This window comes from Lynx canadensis, chromosome A2, assembly GCF_007474595.2.
Source record: "Lynx canadensis isolate LIC74 chromosome A2, mLynCan4.pri.v2, whole genome shotgun sequence".
NCBI lineage: Eukaryota > Metazoa > Chordata > Mammalia > Carnivora > Felidae > Lynx > Lynx canadensis.
In genome coordinates this window covers 162,335,398-162,351,959 of record NC_044304.2, presented here as the reverse complement: position 1 = coordinate 162,351,959, position 16,562 = coordinate 162,335,398, and the positions used below count along the sequence as shown (strand labels likewise).

At 47.4% G+C, this 16,562-nt stretch overlaps 2 protein-coding genes and 1 pseudogene across 5 annotated transcripts in view; 1 reads left to right on the top strand and 2 right to left on the bottom strand.

Annotated features, from left to right (window-relative positions):
* The window catches only part of LOC115509358 (GTPase IMAP family member 7-like), a 146,728-nt gene that overhangs the window by 56,926 nt on the left and 73,240 nt on the right, over window positions 1-16,562 (bottom strand). The window lies entirely within an intron of this gene.
* The window catches only part of LOC115509360, a 214,832-nt pseudogene that overhangs the window by 181,652 nt on the left and 16,618 nt on the right, over window positions 1-16,562 (bottom strand).
* LOC115509361 (GTPase IMAP family member 1-like) lies at window positions 8,299-13,941 on the top strand. 3 transcript variants are annotated; one of them, XM_030308773.1, is made up of 4 exons: window positions 8,388-8,477; window positions 8,658-8,706; window positions 11,303-11,351; window positions 12,852-13,941. In XM_030308773.1, exons 2-4 carry the CDS (start codon window positions 8,704-8,706, stop codon window positions 13,703-13,705), a joined length of 906 nt encoding a protein of 301 aa, XP_030164633.1. In that variant the 5' UTR covers window positions 8,388-8,477; window positions 8,658-8,703; the 3' UTR covers window positions 13,706-13,941. The 3 variants fall into 3 exon arrangements, with proteins under 3 accessions (XP_030164632.1, XP_030164633.1, XP_030164634.1); XM_030308772.1 differs by lacking the exon at window positions 8,658-8,706 and having other exon boundaries at window positions 8,299-8,477; XM_030308774.1 differs by lacking the exons at window positions 8,388-8,477; window positions 8,658-8,706 and adding an exon at window positions 8,735-8,901.

Below are 16,562 nucleotides of genomic sequence, written 5' to 3'. Positions count from 1 at the left end.
TTAAGTGCTGTTCTCAAACAGGTCTCTGCTTCCTCCTAAGGCTTCTCCGAAGATCTGCCAAAAGTGACCACTCAGAATTTGTGTCTTCACCAGAGGGTCACAATCTTGGAGCTTCAGGGGAAAAACTGTAGGACGTGCTCTGAACTACTGTTGCCTCAAAGAGACTCTTCAGAGGAGGTATCCAAGATGGCAGCACTGACTCAATGCTCAGACTGTGCCAGTGAGCAAAGCCAGGACTACTGGGACTCTCAGTCTGGAAGCATATGTACCTCATGAAATCAGACGACTGACTCAAGATCCAGCAGAGTGAGAAGTAATGACATAGGACTGAGTGAACGGATTCAAGATGTGCCATTGTGGTTATTTGTTTGGAATATTGATGGCATTCTGTTTGATGTTCTTCTTGCATGGCTATGGGTGGAAATCTTATTTCTTTCTCCTTAAATGAATTAGTAGACTGTGTATTTGTAAACCCACAACAACCATCTTTAAACATTACCTCATCTTTACCTACCATCAAAATTCAGAAACAAATGCTTCTACTGAGTTTCATTCACTTTCATGATGATAGAACCATTTGCATAGGTTTAATAAAAATCTGTCCTCTTGTTTACAAAGATACCATTGGAAAAATAGATTCTGCAGCAAGGCCATATGTACAGTGTGATATCTGAGAGTGACTGTTGTTTAATCAAAGACCATCAGACCACTGCTAAGGAGCAATTGTTGGTGTTACATGTGGAGGTAATGTCTCCAAAACCTTCATAAGAAAACTAATATGATGTCTGGCTTCCAGGATCCCAGTGTCTCAGGTAATAAGGAAGTCCACTCCCTGGTAGTCCAGAAACCCAGGCAAAATTTGGAGACCTCAGGAAGAGGGAAATTCACTGAGATTTATGGGTACAGCATGCAAAGTTTATTGGAAAAAGTGTTTGGACGTTGGTTTTCTACTCCTAGGATAGAAGAATGGCAGGGGCTCTGAAAAGTCTGATTCAAAACTCATTTTGAAAATTTCCAAAAGAAGTTTATCCTTTGGAATTGATAGTTGCTTAATATGATGAGGCTCTAGATTTCCCAAGCAAACTCAAGGAGGCTTTTCCGGTTAATTAAGATTCTTGCTGCATCTGTATAAATAATCAGACCATGAATAGTAAAAAACAATCTTCTAGGATCAACAATACTTGTTGGAGACTGTTTATGATCACAAAGTAGAGAACACTATGAAAATGATCCAAAACTTAGAAATAGGCAAGAGAGATTACTGGAGTGTTCTATTGTTCTGTGTGGTGCTGTGCTTGATGATCCGCTGTGACATTTTACAACACTTTAAGGACAGAGAGAATTTTTGCACATCTCTGCCTTGGAGATACTCAGCGAATTTTCTGTCTGGTGGAATATAGAACTCAAAAATTCCATGTTACTGGTACCTGAGAATGTGACCTTCTTTGGAGCACGCTCTCTGTGATGTCATGTCATGAAATTAAGGTTGAGTCCTACTCTGATGCCTGGAATCGTTTCATTCACAGTGAGGGAAGTTTACACACAGATACACACAGAGAACACCATGTGACAAAAGAGGCAGAGATTGGAGTGAAGCACCTAGAAGGCAAAGAACAAAGCAGGCCAGCCAGCACCAGAAGCTAAGAAGCAGCAAAGAAGGATCCTTCCCCAGAGACTTCATGGAGAGTATGCCCTGGGAACGTCTCGGTTTGGCACTTGTAGCCTGTGCCAGAGAGACAGTAGCCATAACAATGAGACAGTAAGTTTCTGCTCTTTAAGCAACAGTTTGTGGTCATTTGTTACAGCAGCTCCTGGGGGAACTAATATAGATTTTAAGGCCAAGAAGTAGGGTCCTGCTCTGGTAATTACCAGTCGTTTTGAAATTGAGTCATGCATGGAGGCTGGAAGAATTCTGAGGTACCTGATAAAAAGAAAGGCCTAAGAGGATGTCGGTGGTATGATGAACATCAAGGTCACTTTCTGGTGAGGTCCCTGAGAGAAGTGGGGACCACGCTGCTGGACATTGGAGGGACGATGGCACTTGCTATAAAATGGCAGGGGGCAGGGAGGCGGTCTAAACTGAGGTGGGCTGCTGGGTGGAGAGTAGACCATGTAAGTGAGGAACTTGAATATTTAGCTGAGGAGAATTCCAAGAACAGTGTGGAAGGTGCGGCCTGGTATCTACTTGTTGCTGCTAATGAAATGAGTGAGGAAAGAGGGTGGTGGCCTATCTGCCGGCCAAGGGGCATCAAGATGGCCAGCTGCCAGCAGAACCCAGGTAGAAGCAAGCAAGGTTCTCCCCTCAAGGCTTCAGAGAGCACACGCCTCTGCTGGCATCTTGACTTTGGACTCCAGGAGTTAACACACAATCCATGTCTCAACTGTTTCAACTGGAGTTTGGCCGACCTGTCATGCAGTGCTAGGCATCCAGTATGTCCCCTCCACATTGCCCCTGCCTGCTTTCTTGTCCCCTCCTCTGAGAAACCCAAAGGTCTCCCCTTCTGTGGCACGGTGTGAACAGGGCAAATCTTCTAGACTACATTCTTCCTCATTCCCGCCACATTTCTGGCCCAGATAGACCCCAGGTCTCCATGATGAGAGAGAGCTTGTAGCTTTCTCAGAACTTAGATTTCAGTCCTCTGAAGAATTTTCTTTTTGGAAATAATTATACCACACCAAAACAAAACCTAACAACTGTTTCTTTTAAAGAGACACACAGGAAGTTAAGGTCTAGGAGTGCGGTTAAGGCCTCCTGAACTCTGAAGGCAAACAGGCAGACTGTCAGGGCACCATGAGCTGGGGGGTCAGAGGTAAAAGCAGGCCCCAGTCCCAGCAGCAACAATAAATCCCTCACTCTTACAGAATACCAACACCGCACAAAAGGACTATTCTCTCTTCATCAGCAAAAATGTCTCCTTAATATATGAAAATCAGTCAGTGGAAAAGTGTGTGGGCCTGATTCTGCCACGATCAAGATCTATGGCTTGGAGAAAACCCAAACACAAACAGACCCCAAAAAATCACAATCCCCATGTGCCCCAGTATCTTTATGGATAAGAAGTCCTAGATTGTCTCAATACAATGCCTCCTACAGAATAGCACCATGAAAGACTATCTGGGCCTCTCCCAACGAGGACGAATCCCAAGACTCCCCCCCCCCCCCAGCATGATTCATGAGCCTGGGCCCACTTACCCACACAACTTCTCAGGTGTTGGTTGGCTGTAGGTATAAATCTCCAGGTGGAACAGGGGCCTGTGGCCCCCAAAGGGAGACCCTGAGGAGGGCCCAGTCCCAAGACTCTTGGCTGGAGGACCCAGGTGTGAATACGAGCATGGAACTTCTTTCCCCAGGGCTTTGATGTCCCAAGGGCCATCAGAGTAATGGACACTTACAGATGGTTATGGACATCACCTTTATTTACCAGCCAGCACCGACAGCCATGAACACAAGAAGCAAAGGCACAGACATGTTTCACCCCGAGTTCTCTGCTACTCTCCACACACACAGCATCCTTCCTCACTCATCCGCCTAGACTTTCCAGTCCCACGCCTCCACACCCCACAGCCTTTGCTTGGATGGCCCCTGGATTCTTAGCCATTCCTCGGTACCAACGGTGGAAGAGGCAGCTTGGGAGAATGGGGGTCAGGGAAAGAACTCACAGGCTGCCAGGACCAGCCGACAGCATTCAGTGATCTGCCCTCTCTGCGATTTACAACAAAGTTGGCACGGTTTCTGCTGTTACCTTCGTTTCTTTCTTTTGGTTTCAACTTGACATCTTTTATTGCTTCACTCTCATCTTTGTGGAGGGTCTCGAGTGCTTTATTACAAATGATAAACACGGTAAGTAAATCTTTAACGAGGGATAAAGGTAAGACTGTTATATTTATGGCACCATATCACAGCACAGTTTTTTCTGTTATTGTTTCCCACAGTCCCTTGCATTTTCAAGAAACGGGCAACAGGGTGATTTCTCGTAAATTCACTCATGCACAGAAAAACATACATCTTACTTCAGCCCCAGCAATTTCCTGCCTCACCTCTCCCAAGTCTGTCTTCCTCATCAGGCCACAAAGGCAAGGTCACAGATTCATGTCTTCTCATTTGTGGCTGCTCTTGTGCTCAAAAGGGACTGGGGCAGGAAGGCTGGGCCAAGGAGGAACCCCACCATGGAGGTCTCACTGGCCTCTGCACAGGATACTTTTTCCATCTCTCCCCAGGCCGGTGCTGGCCTGAGGATGAGGTGGACGTCTTCCTGGGAATCTAAAACCAGGACCCCTTCAAAGCAAGCACAGTAGCTAGATCTTTTGACCCTGACATGGGCTGAACAAGTCAGTTCTGCTCTTTATTAGAACAGGTGCACACGGATGCTGCTATCTTCCAAAATTTTGACCAATTTTGTCTACTGGTTGTTTGTTTATTGAATGATTGATTGATTGATTGATTGAAATTTATTAATTTTGAGAGAGAGAGAGTGAGGAGGTGAGGGACAGATAAAGAGGCAGAGAGAGGATCCCAAGCACACTCCCTGCCAGCACAGAGCCCGACACAGGGCTTGAACTCACAAACAGTGACATCATGTACTGGACTGAAACCAGGAGTCCGATGGTCAAGCAAATGAGCCACCCAGGTCCCCCCAAGTTTTAAAAAATTTTCACTCAAACATAAATAGCTAACAAACAGCTGAGCAGCCTTATTATTTTTGACTATTATTTATTTATCAGGAAGAAATAGAACGTGAAAGTTGAACTGAAATGACTCATGTCCAAGCTGTTAAAGAATATAAATGACTCTTTGGAAATACATGGAGAGGCCAGAGTCTCTCTCACCCTCTGCAAGTTCACCATACCTGCAATTAGTAGGACAGCGGGACTCGGGATAAAGACGGCTGTCGGTAAGACGGTGGTAACTGCTGCCTGGCTCCCTTTTGACTCTGTTTCGTTTAACTATAATAAGACACCACAAGGGGAAGACAAAACGAGGCAAACTCCAGGCAGCCAGCAGGAAGGAAGAAGAGGGGAGTTGGCCTGTGGCCAGAGTTTGACCCAAAACTAGGACAGGCTTCCATATGCCCTGGGAACCCTACAGACCTAGTATTGGTGGGACAGCCATAAGTGGTACAAGGTATAGATTTTCAAATCTATTCACTTACCATAAGCTGCTTCCTCCCTTCCAACACACACTCAGCTCCTCTGGAAGGAAACTGCATTCTGGCAGGTGTGGCTGAGAAGCTGGGGCTCCCTGTCCCCTCAGCCTTCCAGCAAGAGAACAGTATCTTGGGAGGAATCAGTTGGAGGTCAGTAGGTTTAACCACCGGGTATATTATGGACAGACAGAGTGGTTAGGGAAAGACACACACACTGGGGCTAAGACAACTGTCACCTCCCGGGACTGTGCAGGCCCAGGCTGAACCCTCTGAGGAGAGACACCAGAGGTTTCACCCTGCAGGGGAAGCAGACTTCACCAGGAGAGTCCAGCCAAACATGCAAACACCCTGCACAAAGTTGCAGTGAAGCTACCAGAGCAGATATCCTTGTCTTATCTCTGATCACAGAGGCAAAGCTCTCAGCCTTTCATCAAGTATGGTACCAGTGGTGGGAGTTTTCACACTGATTTCCTTCAGTTCTTCCAACATGCTTAGAACTGCTCTTTGGAAGCCCTGTCTTTGAATCCAATATGCAGGGCCTCTGCTAGGCAATTCCTGTGGCCTCAGTTTTTCCAGTATATGGGTCACACCTTCCTGTTTCGTTGTACATCTTACAGTTCTTGTTAAAAACTGGGTATTTTAGGGAACATGGTGTAGTGGCTCTGGGTACTATTCCCTTTCTGCCTTTCTAGGCCTTGATTTGCTGCTGTCTGTGTGTCCATAAGAATACAGAAATTGCTTTTTTAAACAACAAAATAGAAATTATGCAGCAGAAAAGTATGACTGAAATGAAAATTTTACTAGTGGAGCTCAACGATAGATTTCAATGGCTAGAACAAAGATTCAGTGAATTTGAAGATGTAATAATTATAAACACACATGAACTTCACAATTGAGCCCCAAAACACAGGAAGCAAAAAATAACGGGCATCAAAGAGAAATAGACAATTGAACAACAAGCTGTAGACTTCAATGTCCACGTTGAACACCGCGTACCACAGCTAATCAGAAGGTCAAAACAGAAACAGAAGATGTGACCCACAGATAAACCAACTAGACCTAACACTAGAGCACCTTACCCAACGAAATAGATTATGCATTCTGTTCAGGTACACAGAGAACGTTCTCCTAAATATGACCAATAAGCCATAAAATGGGCCTCAATAAATCTAAGAGACTTGAAATCCTAGAGTATAACAGGGGGTAAGCTCCTTTGCATCAGTCTTGGCAATAATTTTTTGGATTTGACCACAAAAGCAAAGGCAGCGACAGATAAAATGAACAAGTGAGATTACATCCAACTAATACACTTCTGCCTGGCAAAGGAAACCATCAACAATACAAAAAGGCAGCCCACTGAATGGGAGAAAGTATTTGCAAATCATATATTTGGTAAAGGGTTAATACCCAAAATACATAAAGAACTCATAAAATTAATAGCAAAACCCGAGCAATTTATTTAAAAGGACAGAGGAACTAAACAGGCATTTTCCCAAAGAACATACAGGTGGCACATAGGTGCATGGAGATGTGCTCAGTATCATCATCATCAGGGGAAACGCAAATCAAAACCACAATGAGGTATCCCCTCACACCTGTTAGAATGGCTATCATCAAGAAGACAAGAGGTAACAAGTATTAGGGAGGATGTGGAGAAAAGGGAAGCCTTGTGCTCTGTGCATGGGATGCAAATTGGTGCAGCCACTGTGGAAAAAAAAAAAAGCCACTGTGTATGGACGGTCCTCCAAAAATTATAGGTAGCATTACATTTGATCTGGCAATCCCACATCTGGGTATTTATCCAAAAGAAATGCAAGCAAGATCTCAAAGAAAAATCTGCACTCACAAGCTCCCTACAGCATTGCTCACAATACCCAAGATGTGGAAGCAACCTAAGGGTCCAACTATGGGTATATATATATTGTTCTGTGAAAGGAAAGGGGAACATCTTCTCATTTGCAACAACAGGGTCGAACTTGAGGGCATTATCATAAGCGAAACAGGTCGTACAGAGAAAAACAAATACTGTATGGTATCATTTTATGTGGAATTTTAAAAAGCCAAACTGATAGAAATGGAGAGTAGAACGGTGGTGACCAGGGGCTGGGGGATGGGGGGATGGGGAGACATTGGTCAAAGAGTACAAAGTTCCAGTTATAAGATGATTAAGTTGTGGGGATCTAACGTGCAGCAGAGTGACTATAGCTCATCCCAGTGTATCATACCTTAATAGTTACAAGAGAATAGATGATCTTAAATGTTCTCACTCAGAAAGAGTAACGGTAAATATGTGATGTGATGCAGGTGTTAGCTAATAATACTGTGGTGGCAATTATTTTGCAATATAGAGTGTATCAAATCAACACATTGCAGCCTTTAAAATTACAGTGTTACATTTCAATTATATCTCAATAAAGCTGGATAGGGTGTGGGGGGATAAGGTGGAGGGCCATGGGTTAGGTATCTTCACTAGAGAGAATGAACTGGCAAGACTGGCTAAAAATCAGGCCCCAGAGCATTAGCTTCAGGTTAACTGAAAGCCCTCACTACACACGGGGAGAGTTGACTCCAGAAACTGTAAGTGAGTTAGGCAAGCTCGCAGAGTTGATTCCAGAACAAACCAGGTCCGGGGCACATAGCACCATACGCTGTTGTAGCCTTCTCTCCACAATTGTCTGGCTATTTTCCTCTCTCATGACCTCCTGAGAGGAGAAACAGACACTTGGGTCAGAGATACCAACTTGAGGCTAGACTAAGTCTCCTATGAAAATTCCATCCTCTTCCTGCTGTCTGATCTTTAATAGCTCAAAAGACCTCTTTTTCTTTAGGAATGAGGAGATGGCACAGAGGACCACATTGGTGGCCCTGTCCACGCTGATGTCCAGTCAAGGATTCCTCCCTGATTCCTGGGGAAGGAGATTCTCAAGAGGCCATTTTCTAGGAAAACACCCAAAAAGCAAAAGGCAACTGGAGATAAGAGTAGTGGGCAGAGGCCAAAACTGAGAACAGGCCTCAGAAGTCTAAACTGCCCTTCACTGAGGTTACAGCCCCTCCCGGGAACAAGATGTGGTGCCACAGCGACCTTCGGAAAGGATCAGCACAGTCCCAAGCAGGGGGTGGGTTGCACAGTGGAAACAATGCAAAGGCACCCCTCGCTGGCCCATGTCCTGTCCCTTTAAATCGGCACCACTGGGCCCTCCCTCCCTGGGCTCTGAGACTTCCTCCCTGCTCTGTGCTGGCAGGAACAGCCTCTGTACTCACAACCCAAGGCACAGCACCAGGTCGCGGGTTTCTGCAGCCAACAGCAGAGCCTGTCACCACTTCTGCTGGAAGGTGAGCACACACGGGGAGGAAGGGAGCCACCTGGGACAGAGGGGAGTGGAGGAAGTGGGAGGGGGTAGGAGGGCTCTAAGGAATTCAGGGCCTGGTTGCAGCTCACTGAGTGGGCACCTGCATTCTACTACCTCCCAGGAAGGGGAGCGGGATCTAGAAAGAATAACTTCACCCTTGCAGGCTTTTCAGGGAGCTCTGAGTTTCAGAACAAGCAAGGGAAGAAGAAATGGTAAGCATCTTCTCCAGCCATGGAGTGGGTACACTTTTACTTGGGACTACGTACTTCGTCCTGCCCTGCTCCTCGCCTGGTCAGAAAGGTGTTTGCTAGAAGCACTGTCAGGGCTGAGCACGCTGGAGAAAGCTGCAGACACTCCCTCTGAGGGCATGTGCAGCCAAGGAGAGAGACATTTCTGAGGACAAACAAGTGAGTCTAACCTCAGAACACATCGCAGAGTGGAAATCGTGTCTGTGAGCCGAACCCCACTCACACCCTCCACCTCCTCAGCCCTGTGCACCCCCAGGGACTTGCAGGAGCCAGCAACAGTTATGAACATGGTCTTCAGACCTCTGCAGTACACGTGTTTGTGTGTCCTTGCCCATCCTTTCCCCCGCCCAAGCTGCCCAGGGCTCTGTGGGATGGAGCCCCCTTCATCCCCAGACACTGGCTATAAATGAAGGACTTGGACAGGATGAATGGCTCACAAACTCACAGCAGGGACCCAATGCATTAGAATCACTCAGGGGGTTGGGGTGGGTACCTCGGTGGCTTGGTCCATTGAGCTTTGAGCCCTGAGATGGATTCTGTGCTGTCAGTTCAATGCCTGGAGCCTGCTTTGGATTCTTCGTCTGCCTCTCTCTTTCTGACCCTCCCCTGCTTGAGCTCTGTCTCACCGTCTCTCAAAAAAATAAGTAAACAGTAAAATAAAATTTTTTAACAAAAAAAATCCCTCAGGAGGAGGGGTGAGAGATACCGTTTTTTAACCTTTATTATTTATTTATTTATTTATTTGTTTGTTTGTTTGTTTGTTTTTTAGACAGACATATGAGCAGGGGAGGCACACATGAAGAAGAAGGAGAGAGAATCCGAAGCAGGCTCTGTGCTGATAGCTATCAGCACAGAGCCTGATGTGGGGCTCAAACCCACAAACCATAAGATCATGAGCTGAACCAAAATTAAGAGTCAAACACTTAACAGACTGAGCCACAAAGGCACCCCCTTTTTTCTTATTAAACTACACATCTATGAAACAAAATGTCAAATATATATTTTAAAGACTCCCATAAATACCTCCAAAAGACAACAGGTTCAGGAAGCAGGGGACTATATAATATCCAATCGCATTTAAGACGCTAGGAGTCTCCATGTTCTACATCAGTCAGTGACTCCAAGCCTCTAAACCCCAGATGTCAGCTCTCAGAAACTCTGGAAGAATTTTTCAAATCCCATCCCAAACCATCGCAAACCTTTGGGAAGTCCCATAGGGGCCAGGAGTCCAGTGGATTTCCTAGAGCACACTTGGTCAGTTCCGTCATCGATAAGGACTTCTTGCTTTAGCTAAATTCTTGTTCCTTGCGCTGAATCTTCCGGCTGTTTCTTCAGTTCTGCTGTGCAGTCAGTTATGGGAGTTTGCTAATTTTTACACACAAGATCACTACTCACCTGAGGCCTGTGGGATCAACTTTACCAAGGGCTTTGGGGAGCCTAAAGGGGGGCTACGCAGAAGACAAACCTGTCATCTAACAGGTCAGAGACAAGTTATCAATCAACCCTTCCCTTTGCTTGTCCTTGTGTGCTGCCCATGGGACACAGCAAGGTCACTTGCAGTAGCCAGGTGTTGCCATGAAGAGGTAGCATTTGAAATGGATGGCGAAGCACAGACAGGACTCAGACAGAAATGTGGGAGAGAAGGAGTGGTCATGGGGGTGAGCGCACAGGTGGGCTGGAAAGGCCCTGAAACCTGTGCTCTGCGGAGCAGCTGACCCAGAAGGGGAGTGAGTGGGACACAGGGCTGGCGAAGCAGACAGAGCAGAGCTGCGCCCTTGTGACCAGGTCCTCGTGAGATCAAGCAGACTCCATCACTGAGTGGCTAGCTGTAGTAAATCCTGCCGGACTTGGGGTCATCACTTAGTTTGAGAGGCCTCAGATTCGGGGCAGGAACACCAGGAGCCGGAAGGGAGTGTCCCATCTCTCCAGCACACAGGTCATATTTACACAAATGACACAAGCCAAATTCTTTGGTCTTCGGAGAGTAGATCACAGGTTCTTCACATCAGCATGGGAGATAGGTATCTTTCCTAATTTTCAAAAGCAAACTGCAAACTCTCTTCTTGTCCTCCGCGCCCCCCCTCCCCGGCCCATCCCCGGCCAACCGCCCTAAGGTGGTTCCTATGTCACTGAGCAGAATTTCTGATTCTCACGGTTTTCCAAAGTCTCCCCTGGCTGTGGAATCTTCTGGGAAAACTTTGTGCCTACAGTTAATGCCACTGACATAAATTACCTGGGAAATTCTCAGCTAAGGCTCACTCACTGACACAGAGGACGGGTTATCACTTCCACTCTGTCATTTGCATTCAGGGTCCCTGAAAGGACCAAAGAGGCTCACCAAAGGTTCTCATGATTTGGTTCCAATACCAACCAGGTCCTTCCAGGGTTCTTCCCCAAATTCTGATGTTCAGAGGAGGGCAGGAAGCATGACCTTTCATTGGGATGTCACCAGCTCTTTGGACCTTGCCTGAGCCACCTTAGGTAGTTATACCTATTCGATAAATGAATGAATGATTGAAGGAATGAAGGAACTAACAGGTTGTGTTTGGAACTCTTTCAGGTGGGCATGGGAGGACGCAAGATGGCCAGAGATGAAGAAAATGCCTACGGTAAGAACTGATCTCAGTGTGTACTTGCCCCTAGGCGTCAGCTCTGGGTCCCAAGGCCATGGGCTAACTCAAGACTGAACAGAGACATTGGGGCACCTGGGTGGCTCAGTCGGTTGAGCGTCTGAATCCAGCTCAGGTCATGATCTCGCAGCTTATGAGTTCGAGCCCCACGTTGGGCTCTGTGCTGACAGCTCAGAGCCTGAAGCCTGTTTCAGATTCGTCTCCTTCTCTCTCTGTCCCAACCCACTCGCATTCTGTCTCTGTCTCTCTCAAAAATAAATAAACATTATGGGGCGCCTGGGTGGCGCAGTCGGTTAAGCGTCCGACTTCAGCCAGGTCACGATCTCGCGGTCCGTGAGTTCGAGCCCCGCGTCAGGCTCTGGGCTGATGGCTCGGAGCCTGGAGCCTGTTTCCGATTCTGTGTCTCCCTCTCTCTCTGCCCCTCCCCCGTTCATGCTCTGTCTCTCTCTGTCCCAAAAATAAATAAAAACGTTGGAAAAAAAAAATTTAAAAATAAATAAATAAATAAATAAATAAATAAACATTAAAAAAAAAAAAAAGACTGAACAGAGACAAATCCCAGACATGTCCCCATGCTGGGGTGAAACAGCTAGAGCCCCAGCTTTGCATTTTTGCTGGACCTCTGCCCCTGCCCTACTGTAGGATATTAAGTGCCTTGACTAGCCTGTGCCTTGGGTCCCAAAGGGTACAATGAGGATAATACATCTACTCCGATCCCCACAGAAGATGTGGAGGGTTGAGATCATGGACTAGAGGGAACACGGTTTACCAGGTAGACTGTATACGTGAACAAGGATGGAGGGTTAACTGTGTCTTACTGGAAGCAGGTTTCCTAGAGAGAAGAGGGAGGAGGAGGGGAAGTGGAGGAAGGGAAGAAGCAAAGAGATCCTGTCACCTAATACTCTGAGCAACCCTGGGAGACACAACTCTCTGTCACCCCTCCCATTATGCAGAAGACGTTGAACGCTTAGGCTAAACTGGCCCAGGGTTCCACAGGAGGCACATGCGGGGCTGTGATTCCAACCCGGGGTGTCTGGGACTCCAGACAGCCCTTCACTCCCAGGCCTTCTGTGCCCTCCCGCATCTCCTCGCTGGGATGGCCCTGGGAGAAGTCTGGCAGAGGCCTGGGAAGTCGTCCAGCACGGAGCAGCTCTGCACGGTGCGGACGACCAGAGGCAATGTCAGCTGAAGTCATGGCCTGCGACCGTCGAGGGGGACCCTCCAGAGCAGTGTGCACCCGGTGCAGGAGCATGGACTGGGGGGCAGGTGCACGCACTGGAGCCAAAGATGGAAGAGAGGTGGCTACAGATGCCCCCGGAGTCGCACAAGCTCTAACCAGAGCGCCTGGGAAAGGCCCGGTTGGACAAGCGGAAGCGGGAGGCGTCGGTGCCCTCCTCCGTTCAGGAGGCAGCCCTGAGCCCCGGCGGAGCGGGACGCGCGCTCTCAGGCCGGCGGCCCACGCCTACTCTGTCCTCACAGGTTCCCAGGACCCGGACGACCAGCAGCAGCCGCTCGCGCAGGAGCGCAGGCTCAGGCTCATCCTGGCCGGCAGGACCGGAGTGGGCAAGAGCGCCACGGGCAACAGCATCCTGGGCCACAGGCTCTTCCCGTCCAGGCTCGCGGCCACCCCGGTGACCAGAAGCTGCGCCCTGGGGAGCCGCAGCTGGGCCGGGTGGCGCGTGGAGGTCACCGACACCCCCGACCTCTTCACCGCCCAAGGCCGGCGCGCGGACCCGGACTGCACCGAGCGGGCCAGCTGCTACCTGCTCTCGGCGCCCGGGCCGCACGCGCTGCTGCTGGTCACGCAGCTGGGCCGCTTCACCGCCCAGGACGAGGAGGCGGCGCGCGGCGTCCGCGAGCTGTTCGGGGCCGGCGTCCTGGCGCGCGCCGTGCTCGTCTTCACGCGCCGGGAGGACCTGGAGGGGGGCTCGCTGCACGACTACGTGCGCGCCACCGACAACCGCGCGCTGCGGGCCCTGGTGGCCGAGTGCGGCGGCCGCGTGTGCGCCCTGGACAACCGGGCGGCGGGCGCCGAGCGCGATGCGCAGGTGGGCGAGCTGCTGGCGCTGGTGGAGCGGCTGGCGCTGGAGCACGACGGCGCGCCCTTCACCGACGACGTGTACGGCCTGGCGTGGGCCCGGCGCCACGCGCGTCCCGAGGACACGCTCCGCCTGGTGGCCGCGCGGCTGGTGTCCCGCGATCTGGGGCGGGGGCGGGGGCGGCGCTGGCTGGAGGCCCGCGGTAGGGGTGGCAGCGGGCGCTCCAGCTCCTGGAGGGGGAACAGTTACTTGTCCTGCTGCTTTTCCGGTGGGGGGGCCCCAGACCCAGATTGAAGGCGCTGCCCTTCCAAATGCGGGGAGCCTGCAAGGAGAGGGGCTGGGTACAAGGCGCTGAGAGAGACTTAAAACCAATTTCAAAGGAAACGTGGAGTTTCAGACTGCGAGTCTTAACGACGCAGGAAGCCTTGGACACTGTATCGACTTTACAAAGGCTCAAGTTGACTTTTAGCGTTTAGATGTCACTTTTGACTATGTGTACACTATTCAAATAAATGTGGTTAACTTTCAAATGTCCTTAATTCATTTTAGTAGTTTGGATGCATTTTTCTTTCCTGAAAAAAAATAGTGAAATGACTGGTAGTGTTTTGTAGAAAGTGGATTCATGGCAAAGGGAAACAAACATTTTTGTGTGTGTGTGAGCATTTATCAAAACGTAGACACTGTCTTAGTCAGCTTGAGTTGATATTAAAAAAAAAACAATGGGAAAGCTCTCAGTTTTTCCCCATTGAGGATGATATTAGCTGTGGGCTTTTCATAAATGGCCTTTATGGTGTTTAAGTATGTTCCTTCTATCCCAACTTTCTCCAGGGTTTTTCTTTTAAGAAAGGATGCTGAATTTTGTCAAATGGTTATTCTGCATTGATTGACAGGATCACATGGTTCTTTTCTTTTCTTTTATTCATGTGATGTATCACACTGATTGATTTGCATATGTTGCACCAGCCCTGCAGCCCAGGAATGAATCCCACTTGATCATGGTGAACAATTCTTTTTATATGCTGTTGATTTTGATTTGCTAGTATCTTACTGAGAATTCTTGCATCCATATTCATCAGGGATATTGGCCTGTAGTTCTCTTTTTTTTTTTGTTGGGTATCTGTCTGTTTTAGAAATCAAAGTAATGCTTGCTTCATAGGATGAGTCTAGAAGTTTTCCTTCCCCTTCTATTTTTTGTAACACCTTGAGAAGGATGAGTATTATCTCTGCTTTAAATGTCTGGTAGAATTCCCCAGGGAAGCCATGTGGTACAGGACTCTTAGTTGTTGGGAGATTTTTGATAACTGATCAAATTTTCTATTTCTTCCCATTTGAGTTTTGGAAGTGTGTGGGTGCTTAGGAATTTGCCCATTTCTTCCAGGTTGTCCAATTTGTTGGCATATAATTTGTCATAGTATTCCCTGAGAATTGCTTGTATTTCTGAGGGATTGAGATCAGGATCACGACAGGGATGTCCACTCTCACCGCTGTGTTTACCATGATGTTGGAAGGTCTAGCATCCGCAATCAGACAACAAAAGGAAATCAAAGGCATCAAAACTGGCAAAGATGAAGTCAAGCTTTCACTTTTTGCAGATGTCATGATATTATACATGGAAAACCCGATAGACTCCACCCAAAGTCTGCTAGACCTGATACATGAATTCAGCAAAGTCGCAGGAGACAAACTCAATGTACAGAAATCAGTTGCGTTCTTATACGCCAATAATGGAGCAACAGAAAGACAAACTGATCCGATTCACAATTGCACCAAGAAGCATAAAATACCTAGGAATAAACCTAACCAAAGATGTAAAAGATCTGGATGCTGAAAACTATAGAAAGCTTATGAAGGAAATTGAAGAAGATACAAAGAAATGGAAAAACATTCCATGCTCATGGATTGGAAGAGTAAATATTGTTAAAATGTCAATACTACCCAAGGCTATCTACACATTCAATGCAATCCCAGTCAAAATTGCACCAGCATTCTTCTTGAAGCTAGAACAAGCAATCCTAAAATTCGTATGGAGCCACAAAAGACCCTGAATAGCCAAAGTAATATTGAAGAAGAAGACCAAAGCAGGAGGCATCACAATCCCAGACTTTAGCCTCTACTACAAAGCTGTAATCATCAAGACAGCATGGTATTGACACAAAAATAGACACATAGACCAATCGAATAGAATAGAGACTCCAGAATTGGACCCACAAAAGTATGGCCAACTAATCTTTGACAAAGCAGGAAAGAATATCCAATGGAAAAAAAGTCTCTTTAACAAATGATGCTGGGAGAACTGGACAGCAACATGCAGAAGAATGAAACGAGACCACTTTCTTACACCATTCACAAAAATAAACTCAAAATGGATAAATGACCGGAATATGAGACAGGAAACCATCAAAACCCTAGAGGAGAAAGCAGGAAAAAAACCTCTCTGACCTCAGCCGCAGCAATTTCTTACGTGACACATCTCCAAAGGCAAGGGAATTAAAAGCAAAAATGAACTTTTGGGGCCTCATGAAGATAAAAAGCTTCTGCACTGCAAAGGAAACAAGCAACAAAACTAAAAGGCAGCCAACAGAATGGGAAACGATATTTGCAAATGACATATGAGACAAAGGGCAAGTATCCAAAATCTATAAAGAACTCACCAAACTCCACACCTGAAAAACAAATAATCCAGTGAAGAAATGGGCAGAAAACGTGAATAGACACTTCTCTAAAGAAGACATCCAGATGGCCAACAGGCACATGAAAAGATGCTCAACATCACTCCTCATCAGGGAAATACAGATGAAAACCACACTGAGATACCGCCTCACACCATCAGAGTGGCTAAAATGAACAAATCAGGAAGCTATAGATGCTGGAGAGGATGTGGAGAAACAGGAACCCTCTTGCACTGTTGGTGGGAACGCAAACTGGTGCAGCTGCTCCGGAAAACTGTGGAGTTTCCTCAAAAAATTAAAAATAGAACTACCCTATGACCCAGCAATAGCACTGCTAGGAATTTACCCAAGGGGTACAGGAGTGCTGATGCATAGCGGCACTTGTACCCAATATTTATAGCAGCACTCTCAACAATAGCCAAATTATGGAAAGAGCCTAAATGTCCATCAGCTGATGAATGGATAAAGAAATTGTGTCTCAT